Source organism: Colobus angolensis, unplaced genomic scaffold (assembly GCF_000951035.1).
Source record: "Colobus angolensis palliatus isolate OR3802 unplaced genomic scaffold, Cang.pa_1.0 Scaffold80, whole genome shotgun sequence".
Lineage (NCBI taxonomy): Eukaryota > Metazoa > Chordata > Mammalia > Primates > Cercopithecidae > Colobus > Colobus angolensis.
This window is the reverse complement of record NW_012121821.1, coordinates 6,225,808-6,245,118: the sequence shown is the minus strand read 5'-3', so window position 1 is coordinate 6,245,118 and position 19,311 is coordinate 6,225,808. Positions and strand designations below refer to the sequence as shown.

The following is a 19,311-nucleotide window of genomic DNA, read 5'->3' as shown; positions in this document are numbered from 1 at the left end:
GCAGAAATCACCAGTCTTCTGTGTCGCTCGCGCTGGGAGTTGGAGACTGGAGCTGTTCCTATTCGGCCATCTTGCTCCGCTCCCGGGAAAGAGGTATTTCTTATATCAGACCAATAGATGTGTGAGTTATCAGCAGTATTAGATCTACTTTTGAAAATGGAACTTAGACCAGACCTTCATCTGGATTATAAACTGTCAAAACAAGATTTTCTAAAATAAAGTAACATATTCAATCACAATCCTCTCACTAAGTATATATAAAACATGCGTGTGTTTAACTGTTTTAATGAGAACAAAATATTTTTGTACTATAATAAAAATTTTAAGCATTTTTATTGTTTTATATTTTAAAACGTGTATTTACAACATATGTTAACACATCAGTATGTCCGTTAGCAAGTGTGTATAATTTATAAATACGTATATATGTTCATATAGAACACTGCCTATATGTGCCTAGCACATAGGGAACTCTCAATAAATATTAGGTATCTTCATCATAATGGAGGTAACATGCTCAAATTTTTCTTGTACTGATCAGGTATAGGTTCAAAAAGTTTGGCATCTATTGATTTAGCTAACAAATGATGGTGGCTTGGAAGGTGATGTGTTGTATGTCCTGGAGGTAGCATCAAAAGACTTAACTGATCACTTGAGTGTGGAATGAAGAAATAAGAGGCCCCAGTGATGACTTCTTTTCTGTGGTTTGAGACAAACAGAAATGTCATTTATGATTTTCACAGTAGATAAAGAGTTAGGATCATGAATATGAGTGCCTGCATTGCTCATTAGCTTCTCTATGCCTCACTTTTCTTCTCAGATAAAATGATAATAATCTGCCCTATATGCGTCATAGTACTGTTGAGAGAAAACTAGACATATCATAAACATTTACTAAAACTGGCTTATAAAACAAACTTCTTAAGACTACTTTTTTTCTCCATGTGAGATGTAGACTGCTTTGTATTCTTTCAACTGACTTAATTCTATAGTATCTCAAAATTGAAGGTGTTAGAAGAAAAACATAACTTTCGAGGTTTGTTCAGTATTTGATACTTTTAAAACTCAACTTTGTTATACACAAAGTATAATTATATTGAAGACTAGGATAATAGACTCCTAATTTGAATATACATGTTAGGCTTACCAAAACTGTGCATATTGAGTTTATTCAGAATAATCTTTAATTCTTAAAAAGTTATGCACACATACACACACACACATATAAAGTGCAAAAAAAAATCTTTTCACAAGACAATGGTAAACAGATCATGAAGGCACAATTAAGACCAAAGAAAAACTTTAGGCACTTTTTCCAAGATTCATATATAATTGGTTCGAATACAACTTTCTTCATTACCAAAATCATCTTTAATCAATGTACTTTGTTTTCCAGAAAGTAGCCACAGTGTAAATGCTAATAGCCACCATTGGGTTAGAAAAGGTTAGAGACTCCAAACTATAATTTTTAGATATGTTTTTTCACTAATTGCATAAGCTGCATTTCTGGTCCTTCACATCCTGCTACTTATAGGGAGAAGTTTCTTTCTGTTTTTTTCATTCTATTTCACGTAACAGAACATACATACATGTGCAGATAGGTGAAACTAAGCAGGGTTGAATTAAATGCAAGTAGTCAGGAAATAAAAATTAACATAAATAGCTCAATATATTTGCTTTTTTACCTAATATCCATATCACTACAAAATTTTCTTCCAGTCAGACAACACTGGAAGAAAAATCTTATGTTTCTATATAACCTTCTATACAGAAATGTAACAAGTCACATAGCTTCTATTCTACCTCTTCAACTTTCCACTCTTCCTATCCTTAAATTTATTCTCCTCTCATCTCCAATGACTAGCTAGCTAAGAAAATAAACAAATTAGTATTAAAATGTTCATGAAAGAAAATGACCCTAAAAAGACAGAGAAGGCGGCAAAGGCGTATGGAGCAGAGAAGACATGGAAAGTCCTACATATCTAAAGACATTCAGTGCAATGTTACTTGTGATGATAAAAGTTGTGGAACAGGCACCTAGTAGATTATGACTATCATTACAATCAGTGATGGTGCAGTAACATTAAAAATGTTACTTAGAAAAACACAAAATATTAAATTACAACTATGTAAGAATATATATATACCTGAGACTGTGAAATAGATTATGAATAAAAATAACAAAAGGTGATGGAATTTCCCCCCGCCACAAGTTTATTATAATAAAAGTTTTAAGAACAAATCTTTAGGAAAAATATATATATATGGTTAAATGATAATGGCATTAGCCATTCCAGTAACACATCAATGTTATTGTTAAGGAACTTCTCAAGACTCAAGATCTTAACCCAAAGGAGACACTTTGTGGCAACAGTTCTTACTCATGGAAGTACTACCCTCACCTCGCCCACCAGGGGTATTTGTATGCTGTCAAAATGATCAGGGTGTATTACTAGCACTTTTTTGAGCAAAGCCTATTGTGATGGTTAATTGTGTGATTGAATCACAGGGTGCTCAACTACGTAGTCAAACATTATCCTGAATGTTTTTGCATAAGAATAACATTTACATTGGTAGACTGAGTAAAGTAGACATCCCTCTAGAATGTGGGTGACCCTCATCCAATCAGTTGATGACCTGAATAGAACAAAAAAGGGCAACCCTCCCTCAAGGAGGAGATTTTTTTTTTCTGCCTTCAGATTCAAACTGAAACATTTGCTCTTCCCAGTTCTCAGACCTTCAAAGTCAGACTGGAAGTGCACTATCAGCCCTCTTGGGCCTCCAGTCTGCTGACTTCCACTGCAGCTCCCTGGGACTTGCCAGCCTCCATAACAGCAAGAGTCAACTCCCTATAATAATGAGTGCCTCTGTCCCTCTCTCTCTCTCTCTGTATCTCTCTATATATGTATATGTATAGGCTCTGTTTTTCTGGAGAACCCTAATACACCAAGGACACTAAACGTCCTACAATGTCAGTGGCACCCCTATGGAGAAACACTGCTCCAGTTACATAGAAACTTTTCCTGGTAGCGGGCTGGATATAAAAAGTATGCCTTCTTACAAGTAGATGTGCCTTCTACCATTTCTCAAACTATCCCATATAAGATGACTATCTCAGAGTTTGCCCTCTTAGTTGTACAGTCATATGTAGTTAATCTAAAGTAGCCTATAAATACTTAGTAAAATAAAAAATCAATACTAAAATTTGCCTCCTTTCTTTGCACACATACATTTTTAAACAATCTGATACTGGTAGCCCATAGTTGTTTTTTATTTCTTTTCACATCATTTTAAGTTGTAAATTCTACATTGCTTAAAGATTTCTCTTTTGCTTAGAGGACTTATTAATATACATGAAGCTAAGCAAATCTTTTTCAAGATTCCCTCAAAATACAATTTTGTCAATATATAAAAGTCAAGATGCTGCTGTTGGCCAAGATGTAAATAGACCAACCTCAAACAGACTAGCTGTGAGTTCTTCCAATTCCTGTCCAAGTTGATCTCGCACTTTTGAAAGCCTCTCACATTCTTCATCTTTTAACTTCAGTTCCTAAGAGAAATTGATAATTTTATTTTGGATCTCCATAGTTGGAAGTTAGTTTCAGTAGATTATATAATCTTTACTAATAAAATTATAAAATATGAATACTGTCGCTTCCTACAATGTTCACATTGAAAATATTTATCTAGCACCTGCTATGTGGAAGACAATCAGGCAAGTCCAAAATTACAGAAAATCCCAACTAATAAATTAAAATTTCACATTTCTTTCATAAAATATTCAAAAATTAAAACTATATATTATATATAAAATATATAAAAATATATATTACAGGTGAAAATAAACAAAAAATGACTTAATTCTTTTTTCTTTTAACTTTTTGCTATATTTATTTCCATCAAGCAAGGAATTATGCATATTAATTTCAATACAAATTCACTTTTTTCATGTTTACTTTAAAAGCTATTTACTTACAGGTAACTTCATGTACCATACTGCAATTATCTAAAATACCTGTTAGGAGACTATACCCATTAAACAATGTAACCAGATATAAATGATGTATATTTGCATTTAAAATCAAGAAAAATGTTAACAAAAATCACATTCTAAATTTATATTCATCTCCTCACCAGGTCACATATAGATGTTTTAAAATTCCCTTATTCAGATATTAAAAATATGCAATTCTGTATGCTTAAGTAGCCCTAACCTTTCAAACACAGGGGGAAAAAAAATCTAAGCTCCTTACATATTAGTCACAATTAAACTAATAAAATAACGAGTTAGTGGTTTATAACTGTGGTGGCAGTATAGTCTTTTAATCCCCCAAAGATAATTCCTAAAAACCAGATATACCAACAGGGATATGAGAAGAGCCCAATGAAACTAAGTAAAAGAGAATCTCCATAATTCTCAGAATACTAAGAGAATGTGGATAAATTGCTCACAATGCATGATCACCAGATGTACAAAAGCAGCAAGAAATTAAAGCTACAACAGAGGTACCCTACAAAGCAACAAAACCCAAAAATCACTAAGAAATACTCCACAAGCACAGCACTCTATCTTTGGAAAAAACTCGGACAGCAAATCTAAGAAACAAATGGAGAGAAAGGAAAAGGTTTTCACAAGCTCCAAGTTGCAGGTGGGTACAAAAACCTGTATAGTCAGTCCTATAGGCAGCAAAGAGTGCTATGAAGCTCTAAACCTTCAAGCATCTTAGAGGAGTATGTAAAAAAGAGCCCTCACCAGAAGGACAGTCTCACCCTAAGGGGGAAAAACTCTGAAATCTCAAACAAAACTGCAAGATAATGAAGACAGTGAGAAAGAAGGATCAGATATAAAGAGAGAAGGGAGTCGCAAAGTTCCAAAGGGAACAGTTGACAGAAAATACTATAAAGAGAAAATAAGTATCCCCAGATGGGATGCTAAGCATGTAAAGCTCTCAGAAACAGTGCGCTAGAAAAGAAAAACCTTTTTGACCAAGGATTACCTAAGAGACAAAAGGGGCTACACACATACTCCAATAACAACAGAGGAGAAAGACCTTCAAATGTAAACTGATAAAGCTATCCTGATTTATTCTTTCATAGGAACCTCTTCCTAATAGTCCAGGGAAATCCAGATCATTTACACATGGGAAACAAAAATATGTAAAGTTATCACAATAATGAAGTTAAATACAAAGCCAAGTCACCTATAAAGGAAAAAAAATTAGACTTGAACCAAATTTCAAAGGCAACATTTATGTTAGAAAACAATGAAGTAACATTTTTAAGATACTCAAAGGAAAAAATGTGAGCTGAGTATTTTATATCCAGCAAAAGTGTCCTTCAATTGTACGACCACAAAGTCATAAAGCTGTAAGACCTTAGAAAATATCTCTTCTATGAGCTTGCCTGAGTGGACCACAGAATGTTTCAGATTAAAAAACAACAACAACAACAACAAAAACTGGAGAAGCTGTAACATGACAGACTGGGGTAAGAAGAAAATACAGCTAACTTTAGAACTACAACTAAAAGATGGGAATATCAAGAGAATGAGAAGACATGACACAAATTGGGAAAAAAATATTTGCAAATGACCTATGTGATAAACTAATGCTTCCAAAATATACAAAGAACATTTAAAATTCAACAGTAAGAAAAGAACAACCCAATTAAAAACTGGGCAAATGACCAAAACAGACACTTCACCAGAGAAGACAGATACACAGATGACAAATAAGCATATGAAAAGATAATCTCCAGGCACGGTGGCTCACGCCTGTAATCCCAGCCCTTTGGGAGGCAGAGGCGGGCAGATCACGATGTCAGGAGATCGAGACCATCCTGGCTAACACAGTGAAACCCCGTCTCTACTAAAAATACAAAAGAATTAGCTGGGCGTGCTGGCGGGCGCCTTAGTCCCAGCTACTCGGGAGGCTGAGGCAGGAGAATGGCATGAACCTGGGAGGCGGCGGAGCTTGCAGTGAGCGGAGATTGTGCCACTGCCCTCCAGTCTAGGCAACAGAGCAAGACTCCGTCTCAAAAAAAAAAAAAAAAAGAAAAGATAATCAACGTCATATCTCATTAAGGAACCACAAATTAGAACAATGAGATGGCCAGGCGCGGTGGCTCATGTCTGTAATCCCAGCACTCTGGAAGGCTGAGGTGGACGGATCACGAGGTCAGGAGTTTGAGACCAGCCTGACCAACATGGTGAAACCCTATCTCTACTAAAATACAAAAATTAGCCAGGCATGGTGGCGCATGCCTGTAATCCCTAAGCTACTTAGGAGGCTGAGGCAGGAGAATCACTTGAACCCAGGAGGCGGAGGTTGCCGTGAGCCGAGATCGCACCACTACACTCCAGCCTGGGCGATAGAGCGAGACTCAATCTCAAAAGAAAAAACAAAACAAAAAAACAATGAGATACCCTACATACCTACTAGAATGGCCAAAACTCAGAACATGAGTTAGTGGTGTTGTAACTGTGATGGTAATATAGTTTTTTAATCCCCCTTTGGGGCATTAAAACTGGTAATATCAAATGCTAAAGAGAATGTGAACCAATAGGAACTTTAATTTATTGCTAGTGACAATGCAAAATGGTAAAGCTACTTTGGAAGATAGTTTGGCAATTTCTTACAAAGCTAACCATACTCTTACCATGGATCCAGCAATCACACTTGTTGGTATTTGCCTAAATCGGTCAAAAATATGTCCACATAAAAATCTGCAAACACACATTTATAGCAGCTTTATTCACTCATAATTGCCCAAACTTAGAAACAGCCAAGATGGCCTTCACGAGGTGAATGATAAACTGTGGTACGTCCAGACAGAAGAATATCATTTTGTGCTAAAAGAAAATGAATTAACAAGCCATGAAAAGACATAAAAGATTAAATGTGCATTACTAAGTGAAAAAAGCCAATCTGAAAAGGCTACACACTATATGATTCCAACTGTATGACAAGCTGGAAAAGGCAAGACTACAGAGATGTTAAAAAGATCAGTGGTTGCCAGGGTTTTTGGGGAGAAAGGGAAGAGTAGGCAGAGCACAGAGGATTTTTAGATCAGTGAAACTACTCTGTATGATACTATCATGGTAGATATATATCATTATACATTGGTCAAAATCCACAGCATGTACAACATCAAGAGTAAACCCTAGTGTAAACTATGAACTTTGGAAGACAATGTATCAATGGAGGTTTATTAATTTTAAGAAATGCACCACTCTGGTAGGGGATGTTAATGGGGGGGACGCTGTGCGTGTGTGGGGACAGTCAAGTATATGGTGACTCTGTTCTTTCAATTTTGCTGTGAACCTAAAACTGCTCTGAAAAATAGTGTCAATTTTTTAAAAATGGAGATTAAAACTGACAAAATGGTATAAAAATGAAACAAGCTCAAGGGATGTAAAAGTAACACATATTATTTTTAAAAACCAAAAAAATTACAACGTGAAACTAAGTGTACTAACTTCTTAAGTATTGCCTGGAAAAAAGAGTTACAACTTGAAGCTCTCAAATCAACCGGGATAAACCCAAGTACATTTATGAACATAGTGATTGGCATTAAGATGATACTTGTAACTAAAATTAAATGATACAGGAAAAGGGAAGAAAAAGTTTAGTACTGTTTATGGCAGGAAACAAAGGTAGTATAGTAGTATATAAACAACTTTTAAGATATATAAATGTATTTATTTAAAACAATAAAACAAAAATCAAACCTTCCAAAATACTAATTTAAAAAAAAAAGACTTAGGAGGAATCAAGCACAGTAGTGCCTAAGCAGGAAGCTTCATCTGCCCACTGGCATTGGTCTTGGCAGCAGATCTGAAAGTTATCCTGTAAATTGGCTCCAACCCCTCGGCCACCCAGCCATGGGCCCAGTTTATTACTGCTTGCACAAGGACCCAGAGGAAGATTTACCCATATCCACAACCCAGGAATGATTTGTCTGTCTGAGACTCCTTGAAGGACCTGTCAGCCTTTGTCCTAAAGCAGATCCTAAAGGATCCCACTCTCCACTCTAGCCTCTCTCACTGCAGTCAGGGAAATGTCCCACCTGTGCAGGGAGCTTCTGGGGGAAGCTTGCCTGCCTGGGCTACCCTGGTAGGTTTGCCAGCCTCTGTTCCACAGCAGTGAAGGGGCCCAGACTCGGCTCCAGCCCCTCTCCCTGCAGTTGGTAAACTGTCCCATCCACTGGGAAGCATGGATGTGGGCCACTGGGGCAAGCTCACCAGCCTCCATCCTACAGCAGAATGTAAGGGGTCCCAGTCTCAGCTCCAGTTCCTTTTGCTGCAGTTGGGGAACTATCCCATCTGTGCAGGGAGCTGCTGGGAAACATGCATCTGTCTAAGCAAATGGGACAGGTTTCCAGGTTCGGGTCGTTGGCCAACTTTCTCACAGTCAGGGTACCCGTATCTTGAGTGATCATCAGGTATATCCTGGCTGGAGCACCATGTCATCCTGGAAGCCCTCGGGAGACTCGTGGTAAAAATGGGCTTAAGGCGCCCTCTACCGCTGAAATGGCTGCAGTACTCACAGGCTTGACAACAGCCACTCTTAGATTTCTAGACAGGCCCACTGAAGAAGGATGGGCACAAAGTCACACTGCAAAGACTTGAATAAATAACTAATTTGTTAATAAGCAGACATCAATGTACATCCACAAGCATTAAGAACAATCAGGGAATTATGACCTCACCAAAAAGACAAAATAAGGTGCCAATAACAGACCCTAAAAAGATGGAGATGTGTGACCTGTCAGAATAAAAATCAAACTAGCTGTGTTAAGGATCATCAGTGAACTTCAAGAAAATACAGATAAACAATTCAGAAATTTATCAGAAAAATTTAACAGAGACACTGCAATAAAAAAAAAAAAGAAGAAATTTTTTAAAAAAGTTCCCTAGCTGGAATGTGCAGTGAAAGTAGTGAAAAAGAGCTTCAACAACAGAATTGACCAAGCAGAAGAAACAATGAGTGAGCTCAAAGGCAGGATAAGTGAAAAACATACAGGTAAAGAAGAAAAAAGAAAAAAAGACTAAAGAGAAATGAAGAAAGCTTACAAGATCTATGGGATATCTATGGGATAGCATCAAAAGAGAAAATGTTTGAGTAATTGGAGTTCAATTGGGAATAAAGAAAGACAAAGGGGTAGAAGGCGTATCCAAATAAATAATAACAGAACATTTTCAAAACCTGGAGAAAAATAAAATCCAGATAAAGGAAAGTCAAAGATCACTAACCATGCTCAACCTAAATAAGACTACCCCAAGGCATATTATAATCAAGCTCTCAAAGATCAAAGATAAGGAGGAGATTCTGAAAGCAGCAAGAGAAAAGAAGCAAGTTAACATATAACAGAATTCCAATATGCCTGGCAGCTGACTTCTCAGCAAGAACCTTGCAGATCAGGAGGAAGTAGAATATATTCAGAGAGCTGAAGGAAAAAACAAACAAAAACACCAAGAATACTATACCTAGCAAAGCCATCTTTCAGAAATGAAGATTAAAAGTTTCCCAGAAAAACAAAAGCTGAAGGAATTCAGTACCATCAGAACTGTCTTACAAGAAATGCTAAAGGTATTTCTTTAATCTGAAAGAAAAGAAAGCTAACATGTAACAAAGAAACTTCTGAAGGTATAAAAATCACTGGCACAAGTCAGTAAACAGACAAATTCAGAATACTCTAATATAGTAATAGTGGTATATTAACCACTCCTATCTTTAGTATTAAGACTAAAAAACAAAACTATTAAAAATAATAACTATAATACTTTGTTAAGAGACAATATACAAAAATATAAATTGTAACATCAAAAATTCAAAACATGGGAAAAGAATGGAGTTAAAGTGTACATTTTCTTTCTTTTCAATCAAAATTAAGTTGTTAGCAGTTTAAAATAACTGGTTATGTTTTTTGTAAGCCTCATGGTAACCACAAGGCAAAATCCTACAATAGATACACTAAAAGTAAAATACAAGGCATCAAAACATATTACTAGAGAAAATAACTTAACCACAAAGGAAGACAGCCAGAGAGGAAGGAAGGATCTATAAAACAACAATAAAAGAAGTACCAAAATTGCAGAGGTATGTCTTTACTTATTAATAATCTTGAATGTAAATGGATCAAAATTTCTAATAAGAAACAGAGAGACTGAATGAATTTAAAAAAACAAGACCCAACTCTATGCTGCCTACAAGAGACTCAAATCCTCCGTAAGGACATACAGAGACTGAAAGGGAAAACATTCAATGCAAATAGAAAAACAAAAGAAAGCAAGAGTAGCTACCTATACTTACATTAGATAAAACAGAGTTTAAGCCAAAAATTGTAAAAAGAAACAAGAGGATTATATAATGATAAGGGGGCCAATAAAGAGGACATAATAATTGTAAATATATATGCACCTTACATTGGAGCAAATATGAATAGACCTAAAAGGATAGACTGTCATACAATAACAGGGAATTCAGCACTCACTCCCAGAAACAGAAACAACTCAAGGGCAAAAATACAAATAACATAATTTTAAATGGGCAAAAGACCTGAATAAACATTTCTCAAAAGAAGACATACAAATGGACAAAAGGTATATGAAAAAATGCTCAGCATCATTAATAATTAAGGGAATGCAAATCAAAACCACCATGAGGTATCATCTCAACCCACTTAGAATGGCTATCATCAAAATGACAAAAAAATAACAAACACTGAGGAGGATGTGGAGAAAGGGAATCTTTTATACAGTGTTGGTGGTAATATAAATTAGCACAGCCATTACAGACAACAGTATGAAGGGTCCCCAAAAAATTAAAAATAGAGTATCCAGCAATTCCACTACTGGGAATAAAATCCACAGAAAATTAAATTCATATGTCAAAGAGACAGCTGCACTCCCAAGTTTACTGCAGCACTATTCTCAATAGCTAAAACATGGAATCAACCTAAGTGTTCATCAGAGAATGAACTTTTTTTTTTTTTGAGACAGGGTCTCACTCTGTCACCCAGGCTGGAATGCAGTGACATGATCACAGCTCACTGCAGCCTCAACCACAGAAGCTCAAGCAATCCTCCCACCTCAGCTTTCCAAGTAGCTGAGACCACAGGCATGCACCACCATATCCAGTTTATTTATTTTTTACAGAAATAGGGTCTCAGGCCTAGGCTGGTTTTGAATGCCTGTGGTCAAACAATCCTCCCACTTTGGCCTTCTAAAGTGCTGGGATTACAGGCATGAGCCACCACACTTGGCTGAATTATTTTAAATGCAGTATATATACAAAATGAAATACTATTCAGCCATAAACAAGAATGAAATCCTGTCATTGTGACAATATAGATAAGCCTAGAGGACACTATGTTAAGTGAAATAAGGCAAGTACAGAAGGACAAATATTGCATGATCTCGAACTCATATGTGGAATCTAAAAAATTTGATCTCACGGAAGTAGAGCATAGAATAGCGGTTATCAAAAGCTGGGAAAAGTAGGAGTAGAATGAGGAGAAGTTGGTAAACAGATAAAAAGTTACACTTTAAATGGGAGAAATAAGTTCTGGTGTTCTACTGTACAGCAGGGGTGAATAGTTAATAATCTATTAAATATTGCAAAATAGCTAGAAGAGATTTTTAATGTCTCATCACAAAGAAACAATAAATATTTGAGGTGATAGCAATGTTATTTAGTCTGATTTGATCATTATATAATGTGTGTGTGTATGTGTGTGTGTGTGTATATACACAATACCACACTGTGTCGCATAAATATATACAATTACTACCTATCAGTTAAAAATCAAACTTTTTTTTAAATGGTAACTTGGACATTATGTCTGGGTTAAAAAAAGAAGACTGGAAAGAGACAAAACTAATCACTGCAATATTATAAGCAAGAGATATAGATTCAAAGAGGTAATACTGGAGACAAAAAATCTGAGAGATACAGTTTGCCCTCTGTGTACACACGTTCTGCATCAGCAGGTTCCAAATCTGCATATCGACCAAACCACAGATCAAAATGTTGAGGAAAAAAACACTAAAAATACAAATTTCTATAAGACAATACAGTATAACAACCATTTACACAGCATTTACATTAGGTATTATAAGTAATGTAGAGATGATTTAAAATATACAGGAGAATGTGCATAGGTTATACGCAAACACTATGAAACTGAGGATCTATCGATTTTGGTATCACTGGCAGGGTGGGGGGCGGATTTGGAGGACTGGAACAAAACCCCCAATGGATACCAAGGGATCAGTACATTTAGAACACAGAATATCAGGACTCTATAATCAAGTGTATTTCATCAAATCCAAGACTTCATCAGTTTTTAGAAAAACATTTTAGACATTAAAAATATGTTATTAATGAATCTATAATGTTCTTTTTTCCAACTGGAATTTTTATTTTAAACCTATAGGAAGACTCTCTTAAACTGATGAAGACATAGACTTTTATCATATGTAACTGTGCTTTTTTGTGCCTTTCTGTTTTGATGTCATATTACAGTGAGATCCTTTTGAAGATATTTAACCCAGTAATTAAGATCACAAATATGGAACCCAACTCACATAATTCAATTACATTTATAACACAGCTATGACAAGTTTACACACAAGAAAGCAATGATAAATGTCATGATTAATGTCTAGCTGACTGCAATTTTAAGACTTATACTGACTTCAGAGATGTTAGTTGAAAAAAACGTACAACTCAGAATCAATGAAACATCACCATAAAATATATGTCACTTCTCCCCAACTAGTAAACTCCTTAAAGAGAGACATATCTATATTATTTTTGTGCCCTACACAACCTGGTGTAATGCTGGGAGTACTTTGGTTATTCAATACATACTTGTTTCTGGTTTTCTGCTTCCCCAACATGGTGGATTAGAGGATTTGAGCATGACACAGCCACTTGGAAGTCACAAGATAAGGCATAAAAGGAAAACAGAGATCTACCAGAATCACAAAAGACACCCCAGATTCCAGGGAGCAGAATGCTGACAAATAGGCCCCGTGATAGTGTCTGGCTGATAAAAGTGAGTGAAGTCCCAGTAGGTGAGAGAGGCAGAGAACTTCCCTCTGTGATTCACCTGTCCACCAGGGTTCCAAGCTATCCTGGTTGAAGGAGAGCACTTTGCTTTTCCCAATCCCTGGAGTTAACTTGGAGAGAGTCTTGGAGGTGCTATGAGGGAAAGACACTGGGAAAAGCTGCAGACATGTTCCCAAACCCAGGACCAAAAGCAGAATGCCATTTTTAATCAGGGCATGTATTAGTCCATTTTCACGCTGCTGATAGACATACCCAAGACTGGGCAATTTACAGAAGAAAGAGGTTTCATGGACTTACAGTTCCACACGGCTGAGGAGGCTTACAATCATGGCGGAAGGTGAAAGACACATCTAACACAGTGGCAGACAAGAGAAGAGAGATTGTGCAGGGAAATTCTCCCCTGTAAAACCATCAGATCTTGTGATACTTATTCAGTATCACGAGAACAGCACAGGAAAGACCTGCTCCCGTGATTCAATTATCTCCCACACGGTCCCTCCCACAACACGTAGGAATTCAAGATGAGATTTGGGTGGGGACACAGCCAAACCCCACGAGGGTCACATACAAAGTTAGCCATTCTTTGACAACCTGGCAGCATGGCCATTCATGCATTTTAGTCTTAGAACAGAGACTGAAGCACCTGTTTTAGAGTGGGGTCAGGGCCTCCACAAGCAGAACTGTGGGAAGTACCTCAGCAGTAGGCACTGGAATTGTGCTCTTCCCTGTCACAGGGTTGGGGCAGGAGAACTACTACCACTGCAGTTTCTCCTGGGCAGCAAGGCTTGCAGCCAGGGCCAGTTTGGCAACATGAACTGATCCTCGCGAGACACTGCTGGGTGCCTTAGCCTGTTCCCGAGATCACAGTGCAGTGGAGTCCTCTCACTCCACCCTAGGGAGAAATCCAGACATTCAGAGCACCCACTTGCCTGGGCCAGCAGCCTGAGCAGCCCCACTTTTCCTGGGCATACACTGTAACATAGCAGGGCCTTCTCTGCTCCATTCCCAGGAAGATCTCCAAGCATTTGGGGCACCCACTTTTCTGGACCAGCAGCCTGCACCACCTCACCCATCATGGACATAGATTGCGGTGTACCAGAGCCCTCTCCACTCCATATCCAGGCAGATCTCCAGGTATTTGGAGCACCCACTCACCTGAATCAGTAGCCTGAACCACCCCACTCTTTCCTGGACATAAACTGTGGTACAGCAAGACCCTCTCTGGTCCATGCCCAGGCAGATCTCTAGGTATTCAGAGCACCTGCGAATTTGGTTCGGCAGCCTGAGCTGGCACCATCCTTCCTGGATGTAGATCATGGTATGGTGAGGTCCTCTCCACTACACACCCAAGCAGATCTGCAGACATTCAGGGAACCAGCTTGCCTGGATCAGCAGCTTATGCTGCCCCACCACCTTTCCCATGCAGATATCCTGGTGTAGGGGGACCCTTTCTGTTACATGCCCAAGCAGATCTCCAGACATTCAAAGCACCTGCTTGTCTGGTTCAGGAGCCTGAGTAACCTCATTCCTCTTGTGCAGAAATCTTGGTTAAAAGGGTCTTCTCACTTCACAGAGGCATGTCTCAGACATTCAGAGATCCCACTCACCTGAATCAGCAGTCTGGGCCATCCCACCCTTCCTGTGTAGAGATCCTGGGGCCGGAGGGGTTCTCCCTGTCACATGCCCAGGCAGATCTCCAGGCATTCAAAGCACCTGCATGCTTGGTGAGGCAGCCTGAGTTGCCTCACTCCTCCTGTGCAGAGGCCTTGGTATAGATGGGTCCTCTCTGCTCCACGCCCATGCAGACCTCTAGGCACCTGGAGCACCAACTCTATTAGATTAAGAAATCAGGCCACCCCATTCCCCATGCAGGGAACCTAGGGCTGAAGGAGATTCCCAGCTCCTTAGCCGCCCATTGGATTCACCCTCAGCACTGGTATTTGTGCTTGCCATAAGTGAACCTTCGGCAGATTTGCCCAGTCCTTCTCATCAATCATGGCCTCATCCTCCTGGAGCTGAGCAGGGAGCTCAGACCACTGCCTGAGGCAACAGAGAGTTTCTGCCATTAAACAAGTATATACACAGCAGCATTGGCTACAGGTGACTCTTATAAGCACCATCTACTGGCTTGTAGGTCAGATGCACAGCCCAATATAAAACCTGCTGAAAGAAGTGCACAGAACTATAGAAGCAAAACCAGAAGAATCTACCCAGCATTCTCTACAGTCACACCCCAACAGGGAGGGAAAGAAAGGAAAAGAAAAAAAACAATTACAGGCAAAGAAAAAAATCCTACCCACATGAAAATAATTACAAAAATTAGAAGTGCAATCATCTCCAGATGAGGAGAAACCAGTGCAAGAATTCTGGCACAATGAAAACTCTAAATGTAGTAATACCACCAAAGGATAGCATTAACTCTCCAGCAACAGTTCCTAACTAAAATGTAAACTCAGAAATGACAGATGAAGAATTCAAAACATGAATTGCAGGGAAGATCAATGAGATCCAAGACAGAGTTGACAATCAACATAAAAGAAACTTCTAAAGCAATCCAGAAAATAAAAGAAGAAATAAACATATTCAAAAGAAATCAGAGCTTCCCACTTATGGAATTTGAAAGTACAATTGAAAGCTTTAGCAACAGATGGGACCAAACAGAAAAAAGAATTTCAGGACTTGAAAAATAGTCTTTTGAATTAACCTGGTCAAACAAAAATAAAGAAAAAAGAATTTTAAAAAATGAACAAAGTCGTTGAGAAATATGGGATTATATAAAAGAATCAAACCTATAAATTATTATCATTCCTAAGAAGAAGAAAAAGTAAACAACCTGGAAAGCATATTTGAGGGAGTAAAATTTCCCTAACCTTGCTAGAAAACTAAACATCCAGATACAAAAAAAATCTAGAGAACTGCAAGATACTATCCAAAATGAAGATCGCCACAGCACATAGTTACAAGACTGTCCAAGGTTAATGCAAAACAAAACAAACAAACAAAAATACTTAAAAACAGAGAAAAAGGTTACATTACATAATTACATACAAATGGAGCCATATCAGGCTTTGGACTTCTCAGCAGAAACCTTACAAGCCAGGAGAGATTGGGGACCTATTTCCAGCATTCTGAAAGAAAAGAAATTCTAACCAAGTATTGCAGGAAGTCAGGGACCCTGAATGGAGGGAGCAGCTAAAGCCACAGCAGAAGAACATAAATTGTGAAGATTTCATGGACATTTATTAGTTCCCCAAATTAATACTTTCATAATTTCTTACACCTGTCTTTACTGCAATCTCTGAACATAAATTGTGAAGATTTCATGGACATTATCACTTCCCCAATCAATACTCTTATAATTTCCTATGCACCTTTAATCTCTTACTCCCATCATCTTCGTAAGCTGAGGATGCATGTCGCCTCAGGACCCTGTGATGATAGTGTTAACTGCACAGATTGTTTGTAAAATGTGTGTTTGAACAATATGAAATCTGGGCATCCTAAAAAAGAACAGGATAACAGTGATTTTCAGGGAACAAGGGAGATAACTATAAGCTCTGACTGCCTGCAGGGCTGGGCAAAACAGCATCATATTTCTCTTCTTGCAGAAACGAAATAGGAGAAACATCACTTAATTCTTTTCCCAGCAAGGAATAACCCTGGGAAAGAAATGCATTCCCATCACTTGGACTCGGGAAGGGGAACATCACACACTGGGGCCTATCATGGGGGGGGGGATTGCATTGGGAGTTATACATGATATAAATGATGAATTGATGGGTGCTGACGAGTTGATGGGTGCAGCACACCAACATGGCACAGGTATACATATGTAACAAACCTGCACATTATGCACATGTATCCTAGAACTTAAAGTATAATAAAAAAAAAAAAAAAAAAGAAATGCCTTCCCAGGAGGAAGCCTCTAAAATTGCCGCTCTGGGAGTATCTGCCTTATGCAGTTGAAGATAAGGGATGAAATACGCCCTGGTCTCCTCCAGCGCCCCTCAGGCTTGCTAGGATTAGGAAATTCCAGCCTGGTGAATTCTAGTCAGACCGGTTGTCTGCTCTCGAACCCTGTTCCCTGTTAAGACGTTGATCAATGACAATGCGTGCTCAGCGGGACATGGAAACTCATCAGTAATTCTAATTTCACCCCGACTTTGTGATCTTGCTCTGCCTCTTTCCCCTTGTGATCTTTAATGCCCTTTCAAGCATGTGATCTTTGTGACTCACTCCCTGTTTGCAACTCCCCTCCCCTTTTGAAATCCCTAATAAAAACTTGCTGGTTTTGTGGCTCAAGGGGCATCATGGAACCTGCCAATATGTGATGTCACCCCCGGAATCTCAGCTGTCAAATTTCTTTCTTTGTACTCTTTCTCTTTATTTCTCAGACTGGCCAACACTTAGGGAAAATAGAAAAGAACCTATGTTGAAATATTGGGGGCTGGTCCCCCAGTAACCAAGAATTTCATATCCTGTCAAACTAACCTTCATAAGCAAAGGAGAAATAAAACATTTTCCAGACAAGCAAGTGCTAAGGGAATTCGTTATCATTAGACGAGCCTTACAAGATATCCTTGAGAGAGTTCTAAACATAGAAATTAAAGAATGATACCTGCTACCACAAAAATTAGAGATCCTGGGGTAGGGGAATTCTCTCTGCCACATGCCCAGGCACATCTCCAGTCATTCAAATCACCTGCATGCTTGGTTCGGCAGCCTGAGTTGCCTCACTCCTCCTATGCAGAGGCTTTGGCATAGGTGGGTCCTCTCTGCTCCATGCCCAGGCAGACCTCCTGGATACACTTAAGTACATAGGCCAATATTCTTGGTGAACACAGATTCAAATATCCTCAACAAAGTACTAGCAAACTGAATCCAACAGCACATCAAAAAGTTAATTCATCACGATCAAGTAGGCTTTATTTCTGGGATGCAAGATTAGTTCAATATACACAAGTCAATAAATGTGATTCACAACGTAAACAGAATTAAAAACAAAAGCCACATGATTATCTCAACAGACGTAGAAAAAGCGTTCAATAAGATCCAACATCCTTTCATGATAAAAACCCTAAAGAAATTAGGCATCAAAGAAATATACCTCAAAATAATAAAAGCATCTATGACAAACCCACAGCCAACATCATACTGAATGGACAAAAATTGGAAGGCTTCCCCCTGAGAACTGGAACAAGACAACAATGCCCGCTCTCACCACTCCTATTCAACACAGTACTGGAAGTGTTAGCCAGAGGAATCCAGCAAGAGAAAAAAGCAAAAGGCAACAAAACATGAAAAGAAGAGGTCAAACTACCTCTCCTACAGACTATACGATTTTATACCTAAAGAACCGTAAAGACTCTGCCAAAAGGCTCCTGGAACTGATAAATGACACCAGTAAAGTTTCCAGATACAAAGTCATTGTACAAAATTCAGCAGCATTTGTACACATCAATAACATTCAAGGTGAGAGCAAATCAAGAACACAATCCCATTTACAATAACCACACACAATCTGTGGGTCCAAGATGGCCGAATAGGAACAGCTCCAGTCTACAGCTCCCAGTGTGAATGACACAGAAGATGGGTGATTTCTGCATTTCCAACTGAGGAATGCAGCTCCCCGCCAGCAATGGAACAAACCTGGACGGAGAATGACTTTGACGAGTTGAGAGAAGAAGGCTTCAGAAGATTGATAATAACAAACTTCTCCGAGCTAAAGGAGGATATTTGAACACATCACAAAGAAGTTAAAAACCTTGAAAAAAGATTGGACGAATGGCTAACTAGAATAAACAGCACAGAGAAGACCTTAAATGACCTGATGGAGCTGAAAACCATGGCATGAGAACTACGTGACACATGCACAAGCTTTAGCTGATTCCATCAAATGGAAGAAAGGGTATCAGTGATTGAAGATCAAATGAATGAAATGAAGCAAGAAGTTTCGAGAAAAAATAGTAAAAAGATATGAACAAAGCCTCCAAGAAATATGGGACTATGTGAAAAGACCAAATTTACATCTGATTGGTGTACCTGAAAGTGACACGGAGAATTGAATCAAGTTGTAAAAACACTCTGAAGGATATTATCCAGGAGAACTTCCCCAACCTAGCAAGGCAGGCCAACATTCAAATTCAGGAAATACAGAGAATGCCACAAAGACACTCCTCAAGAAGAGCAACTCCAAGACACAAAATTGTCAGATTCACCAAAGTTGAAATGAAGG

The 19,311-nt window shown here is 38.4% G+C and overlaps 1 protein-coding gene across 2 annotated transcripts in view; it reads right to left on the bottom strand.

Annotated features, from left to right (window-relative positions):
- The window catches only part of RAB3IP (RAB3A interacting protein), a 74,329-nt gene that overhangs the window by 26,287 nt on the left and 28,731 nt on the right, over positions 1-19,311 (bottom strand). For both annotated transcript variants that reach the window (XM_011929315.1, XM_011929316.1), the window contains exon 4: positions 3,455-3,550. In XM_011929315.1, the coding sequence (XP_011784705.1) occupies positions 3,455-3,550 (96 nt within the window). The remainder of the gene's footprint in view (positions 1-3,454; positions 3,551-19,311) is intronic.